The sequence below is a fragment of the Serinus canaria genome, chromosome 1A (assembly GCF_022539315.1).
Source record: "Serinus canaria isolate serCan28SL12 chromosome 1A, serCan2020, whole genome shotgun sequence".
NCBI classification, from domain to species: Eukaryota; Metazoa; Chordata; class Aves; order Passeriformes; family Fringillidae; genus Serinus; species Serinus canaria.
Genome location: NC_066314.1, coordinates 45,822,864 through 45,840,267, shown reverse-complemented (window position 1 = coordinate 45,840,267; position 17,404 = coordinate 45,822,864). Strand labels below are relative to the sequence as shown.

Below are 17,404 nucleotides of genomic sequence, written 5' to 3'. Positions count from 1 at the left end.
TTCACCAGCTCATATCAACAAAAAACCAACAACTTTAAAATATAGTGAAAGAGAGAGAATGAAGGTTAGAGCCATACTCATTTCTAGATATTCATCAAAGAGTCCATAAGCATTCATAGGCTGCAGATTATAGTCCTTTTCCCACTGTGGGAAGCTTGTTTTTCCCTGTGTGCCATACTCCTGCCGCAGTTTCCTCCTGGTCCACCAGTTTTGAATTAGCCTACATTTTAAATTAAAGAAAAGAAACAAAGTAAAGAATATGAATGGCTATTTATCACAAAATTGGAAGAGGTTAAGTGGGCACAGCATATCCTGCAAAATTCATTTCCCAAGGTACAGGAAAATGGAGCATTAGTAATACATGTGGATGATGACACAGCAGATGCAGCTGATGAGCTGTAATCCCAGCCTATATGTTGTTAAAATGCTGAAAGGATTTTGAAATATTTTCATTATTTATTTACTTATTTCTCTCTGCACAGAATGCCAAATGACTTCAGGGTTGGTTTATGTGGCAGAATGCTGTGTGGAGATAGCTGAGCTCAGTAAATAAGAGTGCTAATGCTGCCTGATTCTTTCCTCCCTGTGTGACCTGGCATCTCTGCATGGCTCAACAGTCTCTGGGCAACCCTGAATGGTGCCTACAGCCACCATTCAGAGGAGAAAGAGGCAGAAAGAAATGCCTGAACTACCATGGTGGCTGAGAGATGGATGGCTGACCTAGGAGCTACCTGCATCTCAAGAAACTGGGGACCTGTACTGGACATCAGGAGGAAGATACTGTTCCCAAAGTAATGCATGTGTAAGACCACTGTGAAAGGCAGTGAGCCAAAAGTGAAATTAATTCTCACATCTGAAATAAACACCTTTTCAGGGAGTTTGGTTGTCCTAGTATGGCCAACAAAGGACACTAGTTAAGGGTTATTGTAGAGAGAAAAAAAACCCAAATGACAGATTTTCATCAAAATGACAGATTTTCTCCAAAGTTGTGGTTGGCCACTTTGTGTCAGTAAGAAAAAACATGATAGATCACTGAAATAATTCAGTCCTTTCCCTGACAGTGCTTCACTTCTTGCCCTCACATTGGTCTGGTCTGGTCTGTGAATGGTGCAAACTGACTGCCAATAGTCATTAGATTTGGGTAAGGGTTTGGACAGCTGCTTGTTTTCTTGAATCTCAGAGATTATTTTTCCATTTATGTAATTTTTCAGAAAGATTATAGCTTTTCCTGTCTTCCTTAAAGAAGTGTAGGTGAAATTGAGTGCAGTTCATCTGAATTCAGGTGAAGATCGCAGGGCTGTCTGCAAGTCCTCTGGCCACCCACGCTGTGTTGGCTGCCATCAGGCTCTTAGCAGAAAGGTGTTTTTCACACAAAAAGGCAATGCAAGTGCTTGCAGCATTTCAGGGCTGGAAGATGGACTGAAGGGCCTGGAGAGCAAACACATCTCTCATCAGAATAAGCTGAAGCATTTCACAGTGTTGTGACTGTGTCTTTTATATTGTGGCTTTCCTTGTGACTCTCAAGTGAAGATTCACTTCACCTGAAGCAGTTTGCTCCTATTAAACCACTTGTACTTAAACAATCTCCTCCTATCTCTATCAATCACCTTCTTTTATTTCTCTCCTATGCTCTTTGTTAAGTTTCAAAATCTGCATTAAGAGAAGCAGAGAGTTCTAATGAAAACTGACAAAAGTGGTAGGGAGTGGAAAGAGAAGGATCAGTATTGCTGCCACTGTTCCCTCCTGCCCATCCCAACTAATCCCTAACAGCTGCAGAATACTGGCAAGGAGTCCTGGGCCCAGGAAAGATGGAGCAAATCCCTCTGGACTTTGCAAGGGCAAACTTTCTGACAATGTCCTCCCTCTCTTAGATTTCCACACTTGCAAATTTCCCTTGATGACCACCCACACTCTCACTAGCATCAACTACACTGATCATTATAAACCTATATTAATCATATTAAACGTGCTCATTAAATACTAATCAATAAGGAATAAACCAATAAGAAATGAGTAATTGCCAACCTTTTAGCTAGGGCACAGCTTCATGTTACCTTGAAGATCACAAGGGAATTTGTCTACATACCAGTCAGTACATTTTTCTATCTTTCAGAGTGCATGTGCCAGCAGTGCATTTTTTCCAGCTTGTACCTGCTCTTTCAGGCATCTTTTATCACCCAACAAGAAACAGAATTTAGACCTTACTAGTATAGCTAAGAAATGATACATATAATATTTTTAATGTAAGCAACATAGTAGTCACACAGTAATTTTTAAGGAGTTTAAGAACACAGAATACAATTTAACAAAATCAAGTACTTCCCATGTATTATTTATTTGTTAATATTTATATTACACTTTCACTTTTGCAAACTGTGTCCAGTCTGGAAAAAAGCCCAAAACATCATCTGTATCCTTGGGGGGATTTTCTGTTGTAATGACTAGTGAATCTTGCTTTTATTAACTGGTGATAAGGAAAACATAAACTTAGTCTTCTGTGACCTAGAGAAACATAGGTGTTATATTTACTTACGGATATCCCAATTCCATGAAATTGTTCCATGTCTGCTTTAACACCATTATAATGCCCATTTGCATACAGAGATCAATAAGGCATCCACTAGGGTGGCACTAGAGGGGAAAAAAAATAAACAAAACATTAAACAGTAATTATGCTGAGTTTTAAAGCATTTATTAAATGCTATAAATGATACTGGATCATTTACTAAAAGGGAATTAAATGCATTCTCCTTACTTTTTAAAGAAGTGTAAACTCATGGGAACAGATGACACTGTATTATACTGTCAGCATTTTAAGATTTTCACCTAATTCTCAGCAGAGGTCAGAGCCAGCTGAAACCAATGCAGTTTTCACAGCAGTGCTTCTAACGTGCAGTGCAACTGTGGGCAGGGCAGAGACAAAGGCCACCAAGTTCCTCCTTTCATTTCAATTGTTTTTGGGGAGGGTGACTGTGCATCAAGTCTAAGAGTGAAGATAAAATTGCTCCTGGCTGCACATAAACCAAAGAGTTCATGCCTAGAGGATAGACCTAGAACTATCAATTGAGTACTATTTAACATCTGTGACTGAGCAGAGCATGCAAAGCTGTTCTCTTCTTGAAGAACTAAAAATCTCTCACTGCTGAGCAACAATTCTTACTGTTTCTTGCTGAGTGTTTGCTTGCTTTAGCAGTGGCTCCAGACCCTGAAACAGTGGTGCTGCTTTTAGGAGAGATCTTCAGATAGTACAAATTTAGGCAATTTTTTATCTGGTATTGGAAAAAACAGAAAGATATCAAAAGTTTTCTACTCTCAAACAGCACTTGTGCAATTGGCTTTGCAGATCCAAACAATGTAGTTCAAACTGTATTTTAAAATCTTGGGTATTACAGATAAATCAAATAAAGCACTGTCACAGAACTGGGATTATTTCTCTCTAACTTTTAGGGAGAAAAATTAGTAATGACCTGGAATAAAATGAGACATTAATTTCTTATACATGCTTCATTATCCAGCTCTCAGAACTTGGATCACTGCTGAGGGTTCTGCTGACCTAATTCAGCATCTCTTTAGAGTAATGGGGTGACAGGGTTGGTTTTTTTTGTTGTTTCTGTGGTTTTTATTCTGGTCCTTTTTTTACTTCTCTGTCATTATGACTAAATCATCATCCTTCTGTTTTTAGGAATGGGTTGCTTGAATGAATACCCTGAGAGAGGTGGGTGCAGTGTTAATGAAGTAGGAGCAATGTTACAACCATAACATCAATGATACATAAACTGTACTCTGAGCTTGTCCATGGACACTGGACTAGGGTTACTGAATGTCTCAGACTTGGCAAAATTCGACAGGTGAAGAGAGAGAGGTATTGGAGGGATATCTGGACATGGTATTCTAAAGAAAGTTACTTCTAATCAGGGCTAGCAGAGATACAGTCAATAACTTTTTTATTATTAGACTCTTTTTTTCTCTGAGAAAAGCTTAACAGGGACTACTAAGCCTAGCTTCCACCAGCAACTGACCCAACCTGTAACACCCCCCTGTTGCACTTTCCTCACAAACCTGGTTCTCTTGTCCTTCCATCTCTTCTCCTGCAGAAAGATGAGTTACTTTCCGTGCTCTCTGATCCCTCTGTGAAATGATTCAGCCCACTGAATCAGCAGAAGACTAACTCAGCCAGAAGAAGGAAGTTTACTGCTGGTACAGGGAACTGAATGGGCTCCTCACAGGGTTGGACAAGTGAGAGCCAATGCAGAGGAAGAGGAAGGAGCAAGTCTCAGGGTGAGGAAGGAAGACCAGAACTGTTTTCCTTTGACAGCAGCAAGTCAGCTCAGCCCTAGACTGATTTTGGAGGGATGTTAAGCAAAATTCTGTCTGCCCATTTATCAAGTATTCTTTCCTTGAAGGAACAGAATTCTCTACAAAATGAAGATAGTTTTATTCAAATTCAAATCCTTTCCTTTGTTTGTTTTGCTAATATTTGAATGGCCTTTATTAACCAAAATACTTCTATATCCAGATATGTTTGAAAAATCAAGCTGGCAGGCGTTTTGCACTTACCATTTGTCATTTATCTGCAAAGTTGTTTCAATTATTCATCTGTGGAGCAGGAAAGAAACCACGGGATTTCAGTGTGCACATAGCAGCACTGGAAAGTAAATGACTGGTCCAGAAACTGCTGCTGTTCTCCTCCTATAACTGTCAAATGGGCTCTGAATTCTGAATGCATTTATTTAAAAAAATAAATAAAATGGAATTGGTCCTTGAGAAACTTGCAGAGCCAAACTGTCATTGCTTTTCATATGAATTTGATTTTATGGACATGAGACATTATGCCAATAGCTTGTTTGGGAAGTTTGTTTAGTTGTTTTGGTCAAATTTCACATACATTTTATGTGTCTTGATTTTTGATTCATTACTTTATTATTTAGCTCTCTGATCTGCAAGGCTAGAAAAGCTGAAAAGAAGGGATTTTTTTTTTTTTTTAAAAGCAAAAAGTTGTCAGATTATTATTTGATTTTGATTCATTCCAAGGACAAAATATTTCCAATGTGAGGAATCTTTAAACCATCTGATACCACTGTTTGAATTTGATGCCAACACTAGAACTGATAGAATTGAAAAGGGAATATATATATCTATATATATATCAATATGTTGATGCTTTTGTAGCAGATGGTAGTGTCAATAGTGGGGAGTTAGACATCAGCTGAAGACCCAACAACACACTCAAAACTGCCTGGGCAGATTTATGTGTCTGCCTCTCTTGCATCCATGGCATCTGTGGGCAGCAGATAATTCAGTGTGCAGTTATTGAGCACTCACCTCTTCCAGCCTCCACCGGTTTATCAGCCTCAAGTAGGCACCAGGGTGTCCTGTAAATCTTTAACACAGGAACACAGATGTTGTGTAAGCAGTCTGTTCACAGCAGTACAAAAAGCTCACACTCTAATTTTAATCTGGTGTTATCTTAATGGGACTGGTGTAACTATAAAAGATGTTATGCTGTAAAAAGATTTATGGGTATTCCTGGAATAATCCTCATGAAGGACTACAGATATTTTTGCTTCAGTTTTATTTCAATACCAACACTCTGCTGTTGGATATTGAACATAAGCAGAGCAGAGGAAAAATCTGACTACAACTGCTCATGTCAGTTTGGAAAATGGCTTTCAAATGCCAGTCCATTTCTTTACACCATAAAATGCTCTGTGATATCTGCCTTCCTGTGAAATCAGTGAAAATTTTAGTTTTCAGTAAAAAACATAATTTCTAACTCTTCTCCTGTGTTTTCCCCCAAAGTTTTTCCCATATGTAAATAATCCATATTATTCTTCTACTCAAACCTTCTCTACTAAAAAGGTCTTTTTTTAGGAGACTACCAGAAAGAGATATACAAGTAATATATATTTATATAGATACATAAATACACAAAAATACATGTGTATAAAATATAAAACAAAAATAATTTATATATATATCATAGATATATATGTGGGAAAACCCCCAAATGAGAGCTCATAACTCACTCTTAACAGTCCAGACTATGCAATCAGAGAAGGTCCCTTCCAATTATCCTATCTTATCCTATCCTATCCTATCCTATCCCATCCCATCCCATCCCATCCCATCCCATCCCATCCCATCCCATCCCATCCCATCCCATCCTATTTATGTGTACAAATAACATACATAAATACCTAGTGAAATGACCTGCATGTATAGCATTGTGAGATGCATCTGTTTCCAATAGTGAAATTGTTAAGTTAATATTGAAACCATGTGCTGATAGGAAATGAGAACTGCATCTGTTTCTGGGCTTTTGAAAGTAGTATAAAACTGCAATGTGTTCTGCTGGCATTTGCATTTTGATATGTGTGATAATATGGTCCATTTTGTTTCATTACAAACAATTTTATTTCTTCTGTCTGCTTCATTTTGCACACATGAGTGCAGAAATCAATCCTACCTTCCAAGGAAGAATGCTATATAAAAGGTAGAGCTGTTCAGATTGACAAACTGAAAAAGAAACATTTTCAGAGTGAAGCTGTTCTCCCACTCCGATTCCGTACGAGGCTGCTCTGTGAAGAAAATGATCAGAGTTTCAGAGGCTTATTCAGATTATCAATTTCCCTTGGCACAAAGGCTGCACACACCTGTAAGTGCTGTCAATATATTTTTAAATTAGCCTGCTGTTTTCAAAATACAACCTGGCAGAGAAAATTGTATCCAGAAGCAGCGCTCAGCAAGTGAACTTATAGAGACATAAAAATCTATTCTGGTGTCTGCATATGTTCCCCTAAGACTGTAAGAAAGTGGTCAAGGTAATGCATATATTCAACATCCCACCTGTATTTAGGTGGTCTTTACAGGCTCAGGCTCTTCTCTTGTTTCCTTTTCTGCATCCTACCATAATGACATTGCCATTCCATCAAAGCTATTTAAATGCCTTTTTGTTAGAGGTGCCACACTGAACAGCAGAAAGCCCTCCTGGTAATTCTGTTTCATGGATTTGCCCACCTGTATCAGCAGAGTGCTGCTGCATGACTCCCCTTCCTTGTCCCAGGGAGCTCATCACAAAAATCCAAGAAAAAATATTTTTCAGTGGATGGGCTAAGGCAAACAGGAAAGGGGAAGACATATTCTTGCCTTAGAGTACTGTTCCCTTATTCTCCATCTCAAGAAATATCAAGACAGAAGTTAACAGAACAATGTCCATGCCAACACACCAGTTCCATATTCTGGAACTACTTTCCAGCTGGCAGGAGCTTGTTGTTAGCTGACCATTGCTGTGAGCAGGAGTAATCAGAGAAGTGGAGTTACTAATGGTGATTCTGAGCATCATAATGATAGTAATCATATACTGCTTCCAAAGCAGCCTCCAGAAAAGTACTAGAAGTATAGAAAAAGCAATAAACTTGATTCTCTTAGAGCTGCCCTTTCATTAGATGCCAGTCTGCAGGAAGGACAAGTTTGACTGTAAGAAGCCTGCTGCAGCTGAAGCTTTGCTCACATGCCCATCAGAGACAATGGTGATGCTCTGGAGGAGCACAGATGTGAGTTCTGAAAAAGGTCATGTAAAAGCTGAAGAAGGACATCCTCAATGTCCTTAATGTACTTTTGCTGCCAGTTCTACTTTGAGCTTATTACACTGATAAAGATAATTCAGATCAAATCAGTTCCTTATGCCACCAGAATAAAAATCACAAAAGCGTCTGAACAGGATCGAAAAAACTTGACCTGCTGAATTTTCATACAAGTGCTTTCTGCAAAAAGCACACCTACCTTGATGACAACCTAACAGAAAGTAATCAAGCTTTAAGGTCTCCAGAATATATCTTACTCTCCCCAGGCTGTCAGGACATAGCTCGTACAATCCACAAACTTGAAAGTCGTGTTTCTCAACTGCAGCTAGCAGATATCTTCTCCATGGATACAGGATAGCAAAAATATTTTAAAACTACAGCATACAAATGAGGACTCTCAGCTTACTAAGAAACAAAAGAATAAAATGCTGTTGTGCACAGATATGTTTTGAACATTACCAATGACTTCTGTGATGTAGGAAAGCCCTGTGAGTAGCTAAAATCAGTTGTTTCCTTTGAGCATCAAAGCATCAAAATCTGTCCATCTGGTCCAATATAATTTACTGAGCATCATCAATGTACACAGGTTTCCAGGAGCTCAAAATAACCTCCTCAAACTACTTATATACATGCAGTAATATGGTTTGCTTAATAGGCATTCAGCCAGAGTCTCATTTCAGGCTTCTTGACACTAAGGAGCCCTTGCCAATTGCCACCAATTACTGCAATCTTCCAAATATCTCAGGATCTCCACAGATCCTGTCTGAGCCATGGATGTATGAATGACAGCCTGTTGCTACCCCACTGACAGTGGATGCTCCCCTGGGAAAACAGGTTTCCTTGCTCTAGCATAAGGACTGCCTTTGCAAGTGAGCTGAAAGGATCACTGAAATGTAGAACATCATGGAGTTCAGGGGTAGGCAGAGTTGATGATGTACCCAGTTGTTTTCCCTCCTTACTGCCCTTCTTAAAGGCAAATGTTTGATAGCCAATCAGCACCTTAGTTTCAAGCTATGAATTTGTTTTCCAGAAGTGGGTCCCCTTTTCCATGTTTACAAACCCTGGAGGGTGTGAGTGCCAAGTCTGTCTGAAAACTCATGCCTTTTCCTCCAAGCTAAAAATTCTACATTTACTTATAGTAAACAATTTATTTACATTCTGAGATGGTAATGGGTTGAAACAAGAAAGGTGGATGATTGTTGTCACCACTGGTTGAATGGCACAATAGTTTAGTTTATTTACTTTCTTATTAGAAACTTAAAAAAACCATTAATTCCTATAGATTGCAAATTAGTTAAGATTTTTCATATTTATGCAGACATTTTGAATTTTATCATGGTGTATGGACCAATAAATCAGTACAATATTATTCAATTTTATATTTAACATTACTTACCTAAATTTGTCAGGAAAAGAGCAACTTTTTCATACAGCTGTAACAGAGAAGAAACAGGCTCTTAGTTACATGGCTGGCTCAAAAATATAAAACTGCTTTCAAGGGAGAGAACATGTTAAATCTGACATGCAGATGATTTCTGTGATGTTCTGATAATGACAAAACTACATAATATATAATAAAAGTACATAATAATACAGCTTAAAACTTCATAATAATACAGCAGTGATATAATCAAACAAGGAATAGTAAACATTTTATATCTAATGCTCATCCATAACATATGGAGAAGACATGCCGTCATTGTCCTTGTTTTATATACAGAGTGAAAAAGGGTGAGAGAGAACTTTTCCAAAAATAAAAGAAGAAACAACAGCATGGCTGAGATTTTTGTTTTAGCTACTTATGGAACAACCACCTCACAAGAAAAAAATCACCCTAGAAGAGCATGCTATGGTATGTTGGATATGTTGGTTATTTGGGGCTTTTTGGTTTTGTTTGGCACTTTGGTGCTGAAAGGAAAGACACAGGGAGGACAGGGTTACTTCAGAGAACATCTTCAGCAGTCCTCACCACCAGACACATTTCTTACTCTGAGCCAGTGCCATTTTTTTAAATCCTAAGTGGTGATTTCCACATTTTCAGGCACCATGCTCTCAAACTCTCCAGGAGACTCCAAACTTCATTAGGATTACAAAACCAGCTTGGAGGGTTTTCACAATCAGTGTTTGCAAAGCAGTTTTGAATCTATAAACTACATCACCAACACCACCAGTATTAGAGAAAATTAATACAATGATTTCCATTTGCTTTAAATGAGGCTGGAGCCAGCTCCTACAAATTGCTAAATGTCCTTAACTCTCACTGATGCCTGCAGGAATACAAAGCTTCTCATATTTCAGGCTCAAGTATTTACTTACCCCTACAGTGCATATCAGCAAAGTTTCTTTTTATTTGCAGTTATCCTTAGAATCTCTTACTTAAATTGAGTTATGTGTTGTTTACAGACCAAACTGCCTGCTTAAGAGATGAAATCTCTCATCCATGTTAACAACACTTCATGCTTACTTGGAATAGCTTTCCACTGCCTTTGGAGTAAATGGTTTTGTTCCAAGTAATGAAAAAGGTAGTTTCTTCTGGGTTTAAAAGCATCTCTTAAGGGCAACTGTAAATGTGCTAAATGTCTGGGTCATTTATGTCTTGGTCCCAGCAGGGAGTGTGGTTTTTTCCCAAATGTTCACTGCTCTGCAGAAGGGTTTATTAAAACTTCAATTTGTTGCTATTCCATTTGGAACAGTAAGACTGTGTTAGAGATTCTGTTAACAATGTTTGGATCTAATTGTCTGCTACTGTCGTTTATCACTACTACCCTCAAGGGGCCCTGTTTGGGATCATATTCTGTATTTCCCACGAGCAGTATTCCTGGAATTAACAGTTTTACATAGCCTAGGTAAAGCCAGTGATTGTTTCCAGGTCAGGCTGCAAGATTATCCGGGAGACATGATGCTTGAGGGTCACTTAGTTTTGTCCTGTGCTCAGAACCTCTGGTCTGGAATTTACTCGTGGTCCCCTGATGCTTTGAGAGGTTTCCACTTGTGTCAGAATCACTGCTGGTTTTCAAGTCTTCTAGCAGTGAATTCTCTACTGCTGTGCACATCTTGGTCTGTTCTGGTGTTATTACAGTATCTTTTCTTGCTCTTCTGACACCTTTCTTGAGTCACAGCTCATGAGGATTCTACAACCTGAATCGCTTCTGGGGATTTTTCTTCTACCAAGAGAAATCCCACGATTGCCCTTCAGTAAACTACACTAATCCATCATGGGAAGCAAGGAATTATGTTCCTAAAAAACATAATCTTTCCTTGCTTTGAAAAACTCCTGCAGTTTCATATTTTGTGGATCTTTTTCTTCCATAAGCTATATCCAGATCTAAGGTTTATTGAATGGTGATGGGTATGAGGCTAGAGAAATCCATCTTTGCAGTGCTCCACTTTGATTTTTTTAGGAAATAAAACTAAGTTTCTCAAAAGGCACCTTCAAGCAGTCTTCATTATTTCAAAGAAAAATCTCAGAGCTCTTAAACTCATTGGGAATGAAGAAATTTCATTTGTGCAGCATTTCTTTGCTGCTGCTTCACTGCACATACAATGACTTACACTGAGAGCTTGAAAATGGATGTTGCACTGGCATAGATACATATATATAGATTTTCAATTTTTTTCTTTTATGCTTATTGTGTGCTCTATGTGGAGTAAAGAAAATCCCCCAAAGCTAGAGATAAACCCCAATAAAATAAAAATAACATAAAAGAAGAGAGCCCTCAGTACAATCTCAGACAGAAAATCAGCTTCCTCCTTTCTGTCCTTTCTCAGCCTATAGTCCCACCTAAGGGAAAACATAGGAAAAACAACAGTTCTGGATAGACTGTCTGTGTCACTAATCCAGTCTTGCCTTCTTCCTTCTTCAAAGAAAGAAGCAAAGTCCTGCACCAAAGACTCTTGGAATTTCCTGTCATATAAAAAAAGGAACCATCAAAAAGAATTTTTAGGTTATGGAAATGCTTGGATATTGCATAGGGAAGAAGGAAGTCTCTAAGCCAGCCTTGGAAATGAGCAGACCTGAAATAACATCTCATCCTTTCCCTAGGAAGGAAATCAGCATATCTCCTGGAGTGAAGCCTAGCAAGCTGTTTGCAGGGGATGCTTGCTGTTGAGTAGGCAGAGATACACTCTGGCTCCAGTGCCTGTCTGGTTTGTAGGCTGAACCCTCCTTCCCCTAAAAGGCATTTTTATAATGTCAGTTGACAAAACCTGCTAGTGAAAGGCCATACACATCTTGCCAAGAGGAACAAAGAGCAGACACATTGCTATCAGAGCAACATGCAGGAGTTTCAGCATCTCAATGGAAGGAGGGAACTCGTTCCCCATCTAATCTATGCTCTACTCTCTTGCTGGGACTCTTGCTACCTAGAAATTCCATTTTTTTCTATGTTGCTACATAGAAATTCCATTTTTGTCTTTGTCCCAACAATAGCTGCCATCAGCCAGCCCCACTGCAGTGCACCCAGGCCATGTCTCTGGTGCATTCTGGCAAAGGCTTTGGGCAGCTCTGGAACAAATCTCATCTGCTCAGGCCTTGTGAAGCTTTTAGTTCAAGAGAGTTCTGCTTATGGACATTGTGTCTGTATATGCTAATCCTCCCTGGAAAACTACCATGACAGCTGAAATTGGAATTACTGAAAATAGTGTAAATAAGAATTAGCTTTGTCACTGTATTTAAAAAAACATCAAAACACAATTAAAAAGAAGAGTATGAATGAAGTGGACTGAAAACTGCATACATATAAAAGGGAAAGAAGTGGCAGAGGATAAAGAAGGAGTATGGTCATGTCTCCCTTAAATATTTACAGAATATTTAAACATACTTTACATAATATTTTGGGATTGTAATTGCACTTTATATAAATACTGAATGGTGTTCATGAACAGTAATTCCATGTCTGGCTTAGCAAGACGCTCCACTCCTGCTCAAAAAGGAAGTGAAAGCCTTTGGTTGTCTGCTGACTGAGATCTCTACTGCTCTGATGGCTTAGGTATGACTTTGGATATTTTAATTTTACTCACCACATTCAGTAGCATGATGATGCAAAAGTTGATGCACACTGCAGTCCCTGTAGTTGCAACCTGAGAGTTATTCCTGATTAAAGCCCACTTAAAGGCAGCAAAAGTGCTGACAGTCACAACACGGTAAATAACAATGCCAAAAACAGCAGCAATCACCACACAGATCTAAAGGAAGGAAAAAATCAGAGAGAAGAACCTGAAAACTTCCAGTGCAACAAGAGTCACTTTCTCCCTGAAACTCTCAAAATTAAATGAAATGAAAGACTTTAAAAGTGCATTCCTTTTGATTCCAGAGGAAGGTTTCAACATGATGATTTTTTTTCTTGTAAAGTTCTTTTTATTTCTCATAATGAAAAATATAGTTGAAATAATATTAAAATAATTTTTAGTTTTAAACATTTTCTTGACAAGCTTCCTTGCCCTTAGCATTAATGTGGGAAACAGTATTGCCAGCTCTGGGAATTAGAAATTTTCCTTATCTGCAGATGATGTGCAGAGGCTAGTCTCAAGCTGCTGTTGCAGCTTGGTGGTATCATACTTGGGATGGATTTTGTGATTTGATGGACTTCACACTCCACACTAATGTATCCAACTGTAAGCCCTGCCTCAAAAACAGCCTGCCAAGCCAGCCTAGCTAGCTGTTTCTTCCTACAGTTCTGGAAAGTTTCTATCTAGAGAAGATAACCGGTTCAATTGCCCTTGGGATTTCTTCTCTGATGAAACTTTCAGCAAATGTGACAGTCAGAATGAGAAAGCCACAGCTGAGCCAGGCTGCTTAATGACTTGATGTTCCTTATGCAGCAGTTGAGCTGTATTATTTACTACACTGTGAGAGTCTGGGCTGAGAAATTTTGAGAACTACTCTAACTTGAAGTTTGGTGAGTGTATATCTCCTGTTATAGGTGTAGTTAAAAAAAATCATTTTTATCTAAATGGTCAAAAGAAGTGTAGATTTTCTAACTTGCTGGAAGCCCATGCTATGCCAACAATAAAAATAACTGCAGTGAAAGTAATTTTTTTCCTGTTTTAAGGGCTGTTATAAGGACAATAATTTGTGGTGCATGCAATTTAAGGCAAGGCTACTCTCTCTGGAACTTTGAGTAAGATCTATCACTGGTCCAAGAAGATCAATGACCGAGTTTGCAAAAGGTAAAATGCTTCCACCCTTCAAGAAAAAAACATGGGGAAAATACACAAAATATGGGAGTTGCAGTATCAGTTCTGAGCAGAGACTGCAGTCCTGAGTACATGTCCCTGAGTCAGGCTGTCCATCCACCTGACGTACCAGAGCACAGTTCATCTCAATAATGCTCTTGCCTGTCTTGACCTAGATTGTTTTGGACAATTTTGGACCCATCAGTTTCTTGCTGTCCTCTGCCCTGTTGCTGGGTCAGTTCACCTACCTGGCTCTCCACAGCTCCTGAGGCTGGGCACACCTGTCATTTTCTTGTCTCCTGGAAAAGGCCCAGTAAATTCCGTGGCAGTCTGCTGATTCCAGACCAGCACTGTGTTTCCAAGACCAGCACTACCACGCCTGTTGTCATGTGAATAACAGCCCACATCTGCATCACTGAAATCAGAGGGTGGGGGTGTTTCTGCAGAAGTGCATGCAGCTCTCTGTTAGGAGAGATTTTGCTGCTCCTTTTAGTTTTGACTAACTAAAGGGATCAATGCATCATTTTAATCAGGGAACATTGGTTTCTCCATTTCGACTGCACTTAGGAATATGAACTCTCTTTCCTCATCTCCTCAACACACAAACAAGGTAGCATTAACATAATTAAGCACTCTAGGAATCCTATTTATGTTCTCTGGGAAGTTTAAAAAAGAACAACTGCTTCTCTAATGGCAACTTTCTCCATCACTCTGCACTGTCTACACAGGGAAGGCTACCAGTGAGCTAATTCAGCCAGCTGAAGTTGGTGCCTGAATGTGATAGTGTCACTATTCTGGCTTGTGTCACTACATACAGTGTCACAAGTGCAGCCTTGAAGGGAGGGATTAACTGTCTGTGAGTCTCAGTGAAGAGTGAACCAGTGTAGGACTTGGCAGGAACTCAAGTGATTTTCTGTGTAGATTTTCAACATGCATAGAGCTTATTCAGCTTTCTAGCAGTCATATCCAGTATTTACCTACTCTACTAGCAGAGATAATGATATTTTGTTCTTTTTCAACTGGTAAATAAATAAAAGTTCTCAAACCATAAAAAATATTCCAGATGCAGAAACGATGAGTCTGCTGCATTTATCTGCAAATGCTTGATAAGGCTCTGGCTTCCCGGATATGGGGTTCATTCGTTCTTTCTTGGAGTATTTGGCTTCAAACTGAGGACGTATTTCCTCCTAAAAGAGCAGACAGATAATGTTCACATACAGCACAGCTAGGAAAAACTCTGTAGGAAACTTCAGATCTTTTATCAGATCACTGTTCTGGGGAATTAAATCTTTGAATACAGCAGCTGGCACAGCTACTATAAAAGCTGAGCTGGGAAATCAGGTCTCCTCCATGAGAACTAGAATAAATCACTGTACCCTTAAAAGTAAGTACTGAAAGTATTTAGTAAAATCCCCAATTAGCTATTCCTCTAAATAATGCTCTTTCAAAACTATGTGGCTGCAAGACAAATCGTTTTAAGATTGATACCACAGAATTTTTCAGAGTGACATTATCCTATTGACACTGGAAATTTACAGCTAAGGAAAAAACCAAACCGAAACAACAACAACAACAACAGCAAAAAACCAACCTTACAACCAAACCTCCTTTATCCAAGCTTAATTGCTGATTGTTTGGCATTTGGTTACGCTTCCACTACCAGCAAAACTTCTCAGCATTTCAAGAAGGATCCATGCCATCTAACACTGCTCAATTACTTCTTAACTTGGACAATATTATTAGCAGGAACAACTTTCAGCAGCATAAATGGCAAAGCATGCTTTGCCATCAAAAACCCTCTTGTGAAATGAAACCTGGGGATTACTTGGGGAGAGATTTGGTTACATCTGTTCACAGCATTGCCAGAAAACAGGATCACCCCATGTGCAGGTGACACCTGCAGCAGGGCTACCCCTCTGCCCTAACATCACCAAGATCCATGTGTCTTGTGTCACCTCATTCCTGTCTGGCATCCAGGACGTTGTCAGAGGTGAGATTAAAGCACCAGGCTGGACTCTCACAAATGCTGGCAGATATTAGAGCACAGTTTTTAGCACAGTTTTCTGCTGTACAGTGGAGAGCTGCTCCGTGGTACAGCTGGCTACAAGGGAGCAGACAAGAACCAGCTGACACATTGCAGTCGCTTCCAGCCCTTCACTGCACTGTAACTGCAGTCTGACTGACTGAAGTTGGAAATGGCCAGACCTTAAATGACTGCACTGAAATAGGTGAATGGTAACTGCTCACACAAGTCTTCAGAATGTGAGTAAAGGTGAGGTATCTTAAAATCCTACATCTTTTTTTAATAATTCCCCAAGAGGAAGGGGGGAAGAAGTCATGTCTCATTCTCCTCATTCCAAGTGCTGAAGATGCTTTCTCAACACAGTTAATTTCCAAATTCATGCAGCAACCTGGTAACAAGTTATAAAAAAAAATGAAGAGGCATGTATGCCTAGCTGCAATGCCTCTGTAACTAATTATGTTCTGTTCTTCAGCCTTACCTCAGCTATACAAAAAGGCTAAGCATGTTTCTGTGGAGACAGAGTAATACCTTGTTCTTGTTCTATTTTACTCAAGCTGTTCCTGCCATATCAAGGCTGAAGGAAGCTGAGCAGACCGTAGTCTGGCAGAAGGAACAATGTAAGCAGCATTCCTGTGTGCCCAGGGGCATGAAAGAGGACAGAGTGTGATAGCTGTGAAGCAGGGCTCCTGAGAATTTTACCCTGCAGATTGTGCAAGGGCTCTGCCAGCTGGCTTGTCAAAGACAAGAAACCTTTACTTTCTGCACCCCTCTCAGAGCCAAGGTTTGATTATCTTTTACAATCTGCAGTGTAGGGAAGTTCTTATCATATCCACACGTCCTGTAATCTCCAGCTGATGCAAGTAATGCAAATGCTATTTTTAGACATTCTCAAAAATGCTTGGAAATCTGGCGTGACACTTTGTACCTGTTTAATGATACTCAGCAATGCTTGGGCAAGTAAACAGTACTGTGTCTGGCTGAGGTTAATGATACAAAGAAGGTGACACCCAAGAAACAGAAAAAATATGCTACAAATAGCAACAGAAGCCAGATTTCATCTGGAAGCGCCAGGAACTGCATGCAGTTGGTTTTTGTGGCATGCCCACCAAGGCTCTGTTGCTCTCCACGTCTCCCACCTTACACCTGGTTTGCAAGAGCAGGAAATCCAAATATTTAGGGTTGAAAGAGGCAGGACACTCTCAGCTTGTATCCTCAGACTGAGAGGCCTGGACATTGCAGGGGTTGCTGTATGCCTTTCTTGGATGAGAATCTAAAGTGGTGAGGGATTCACAAGGCTGCATATCTGAATAAGTGCAATTCTCCTTTCCATTGTCTTCACTGTTTCCTTTATTTGTCTCTTCATTTAGGACACGAAGGTGATAACAAAGAGAGTGGAAGCCTTTATAAATGGTGTTTTTTCAGTGTATTGTTGCTAGGAATTAATAAATTTCCCTTTGTAATAAAACCCTTATTTTTCAGTTTGACAATGAAAATTCAAGCAAGCAAAGGCTAGACACATATTGGTAATAAAATAACAATCTTCATTATCAAAAGCTTGAGATTTAAAATGGTAATTAGAACTCTTTAATCGATGTCTTTGAAACAACTAACAAAAGCCATCAGC

At 39.3% G+C, this 17,404-nt stretch overlaps 1 protein-coding gene across 3 annotated transcripts in view; it reads right to left on the bottom strand.

The window, feature by feature from the left end:
* Positions 1-17,404, bottom strand: part of LOC103813633 (anoctamin-4) — a 235,008-nt gene that overhangs the window by 17,561 nt on the left and 200,043 nt on the right. For all 3 annotated transcript variants that reach the window (XM_050969710.1, XM_050969708.1, XM_050969707.1), the window contains 7 exons: positions 14,804-14,944; positions 12,603-12,767; positions 8,980-9,016; positions 6,467-6,578; positions 5,323-5,380; positions 2,534-2,631; positions 78-220 (listed from right to left, as the gene is read on the bottom strand). In XM_050969710.1, the coding sequence (XP_050825667.1) occupies positions 78-220; positions 2,534-2,631; positions 5,323-5,380; positions 6,467-6,578; positions 8,980-9,016; positions 12,603-12,767; positions 14,804-14,944 (754 nt within the window). The remainder of the gene's footprint in view (positions 1-77; positions 221-2,533; positions 2,632-5,322; positions 5,381-6,466; positions 6,579-8,979; positions 9,017-12,602; positions 12,768-14,803; positions 14,945-17,404) is intronic.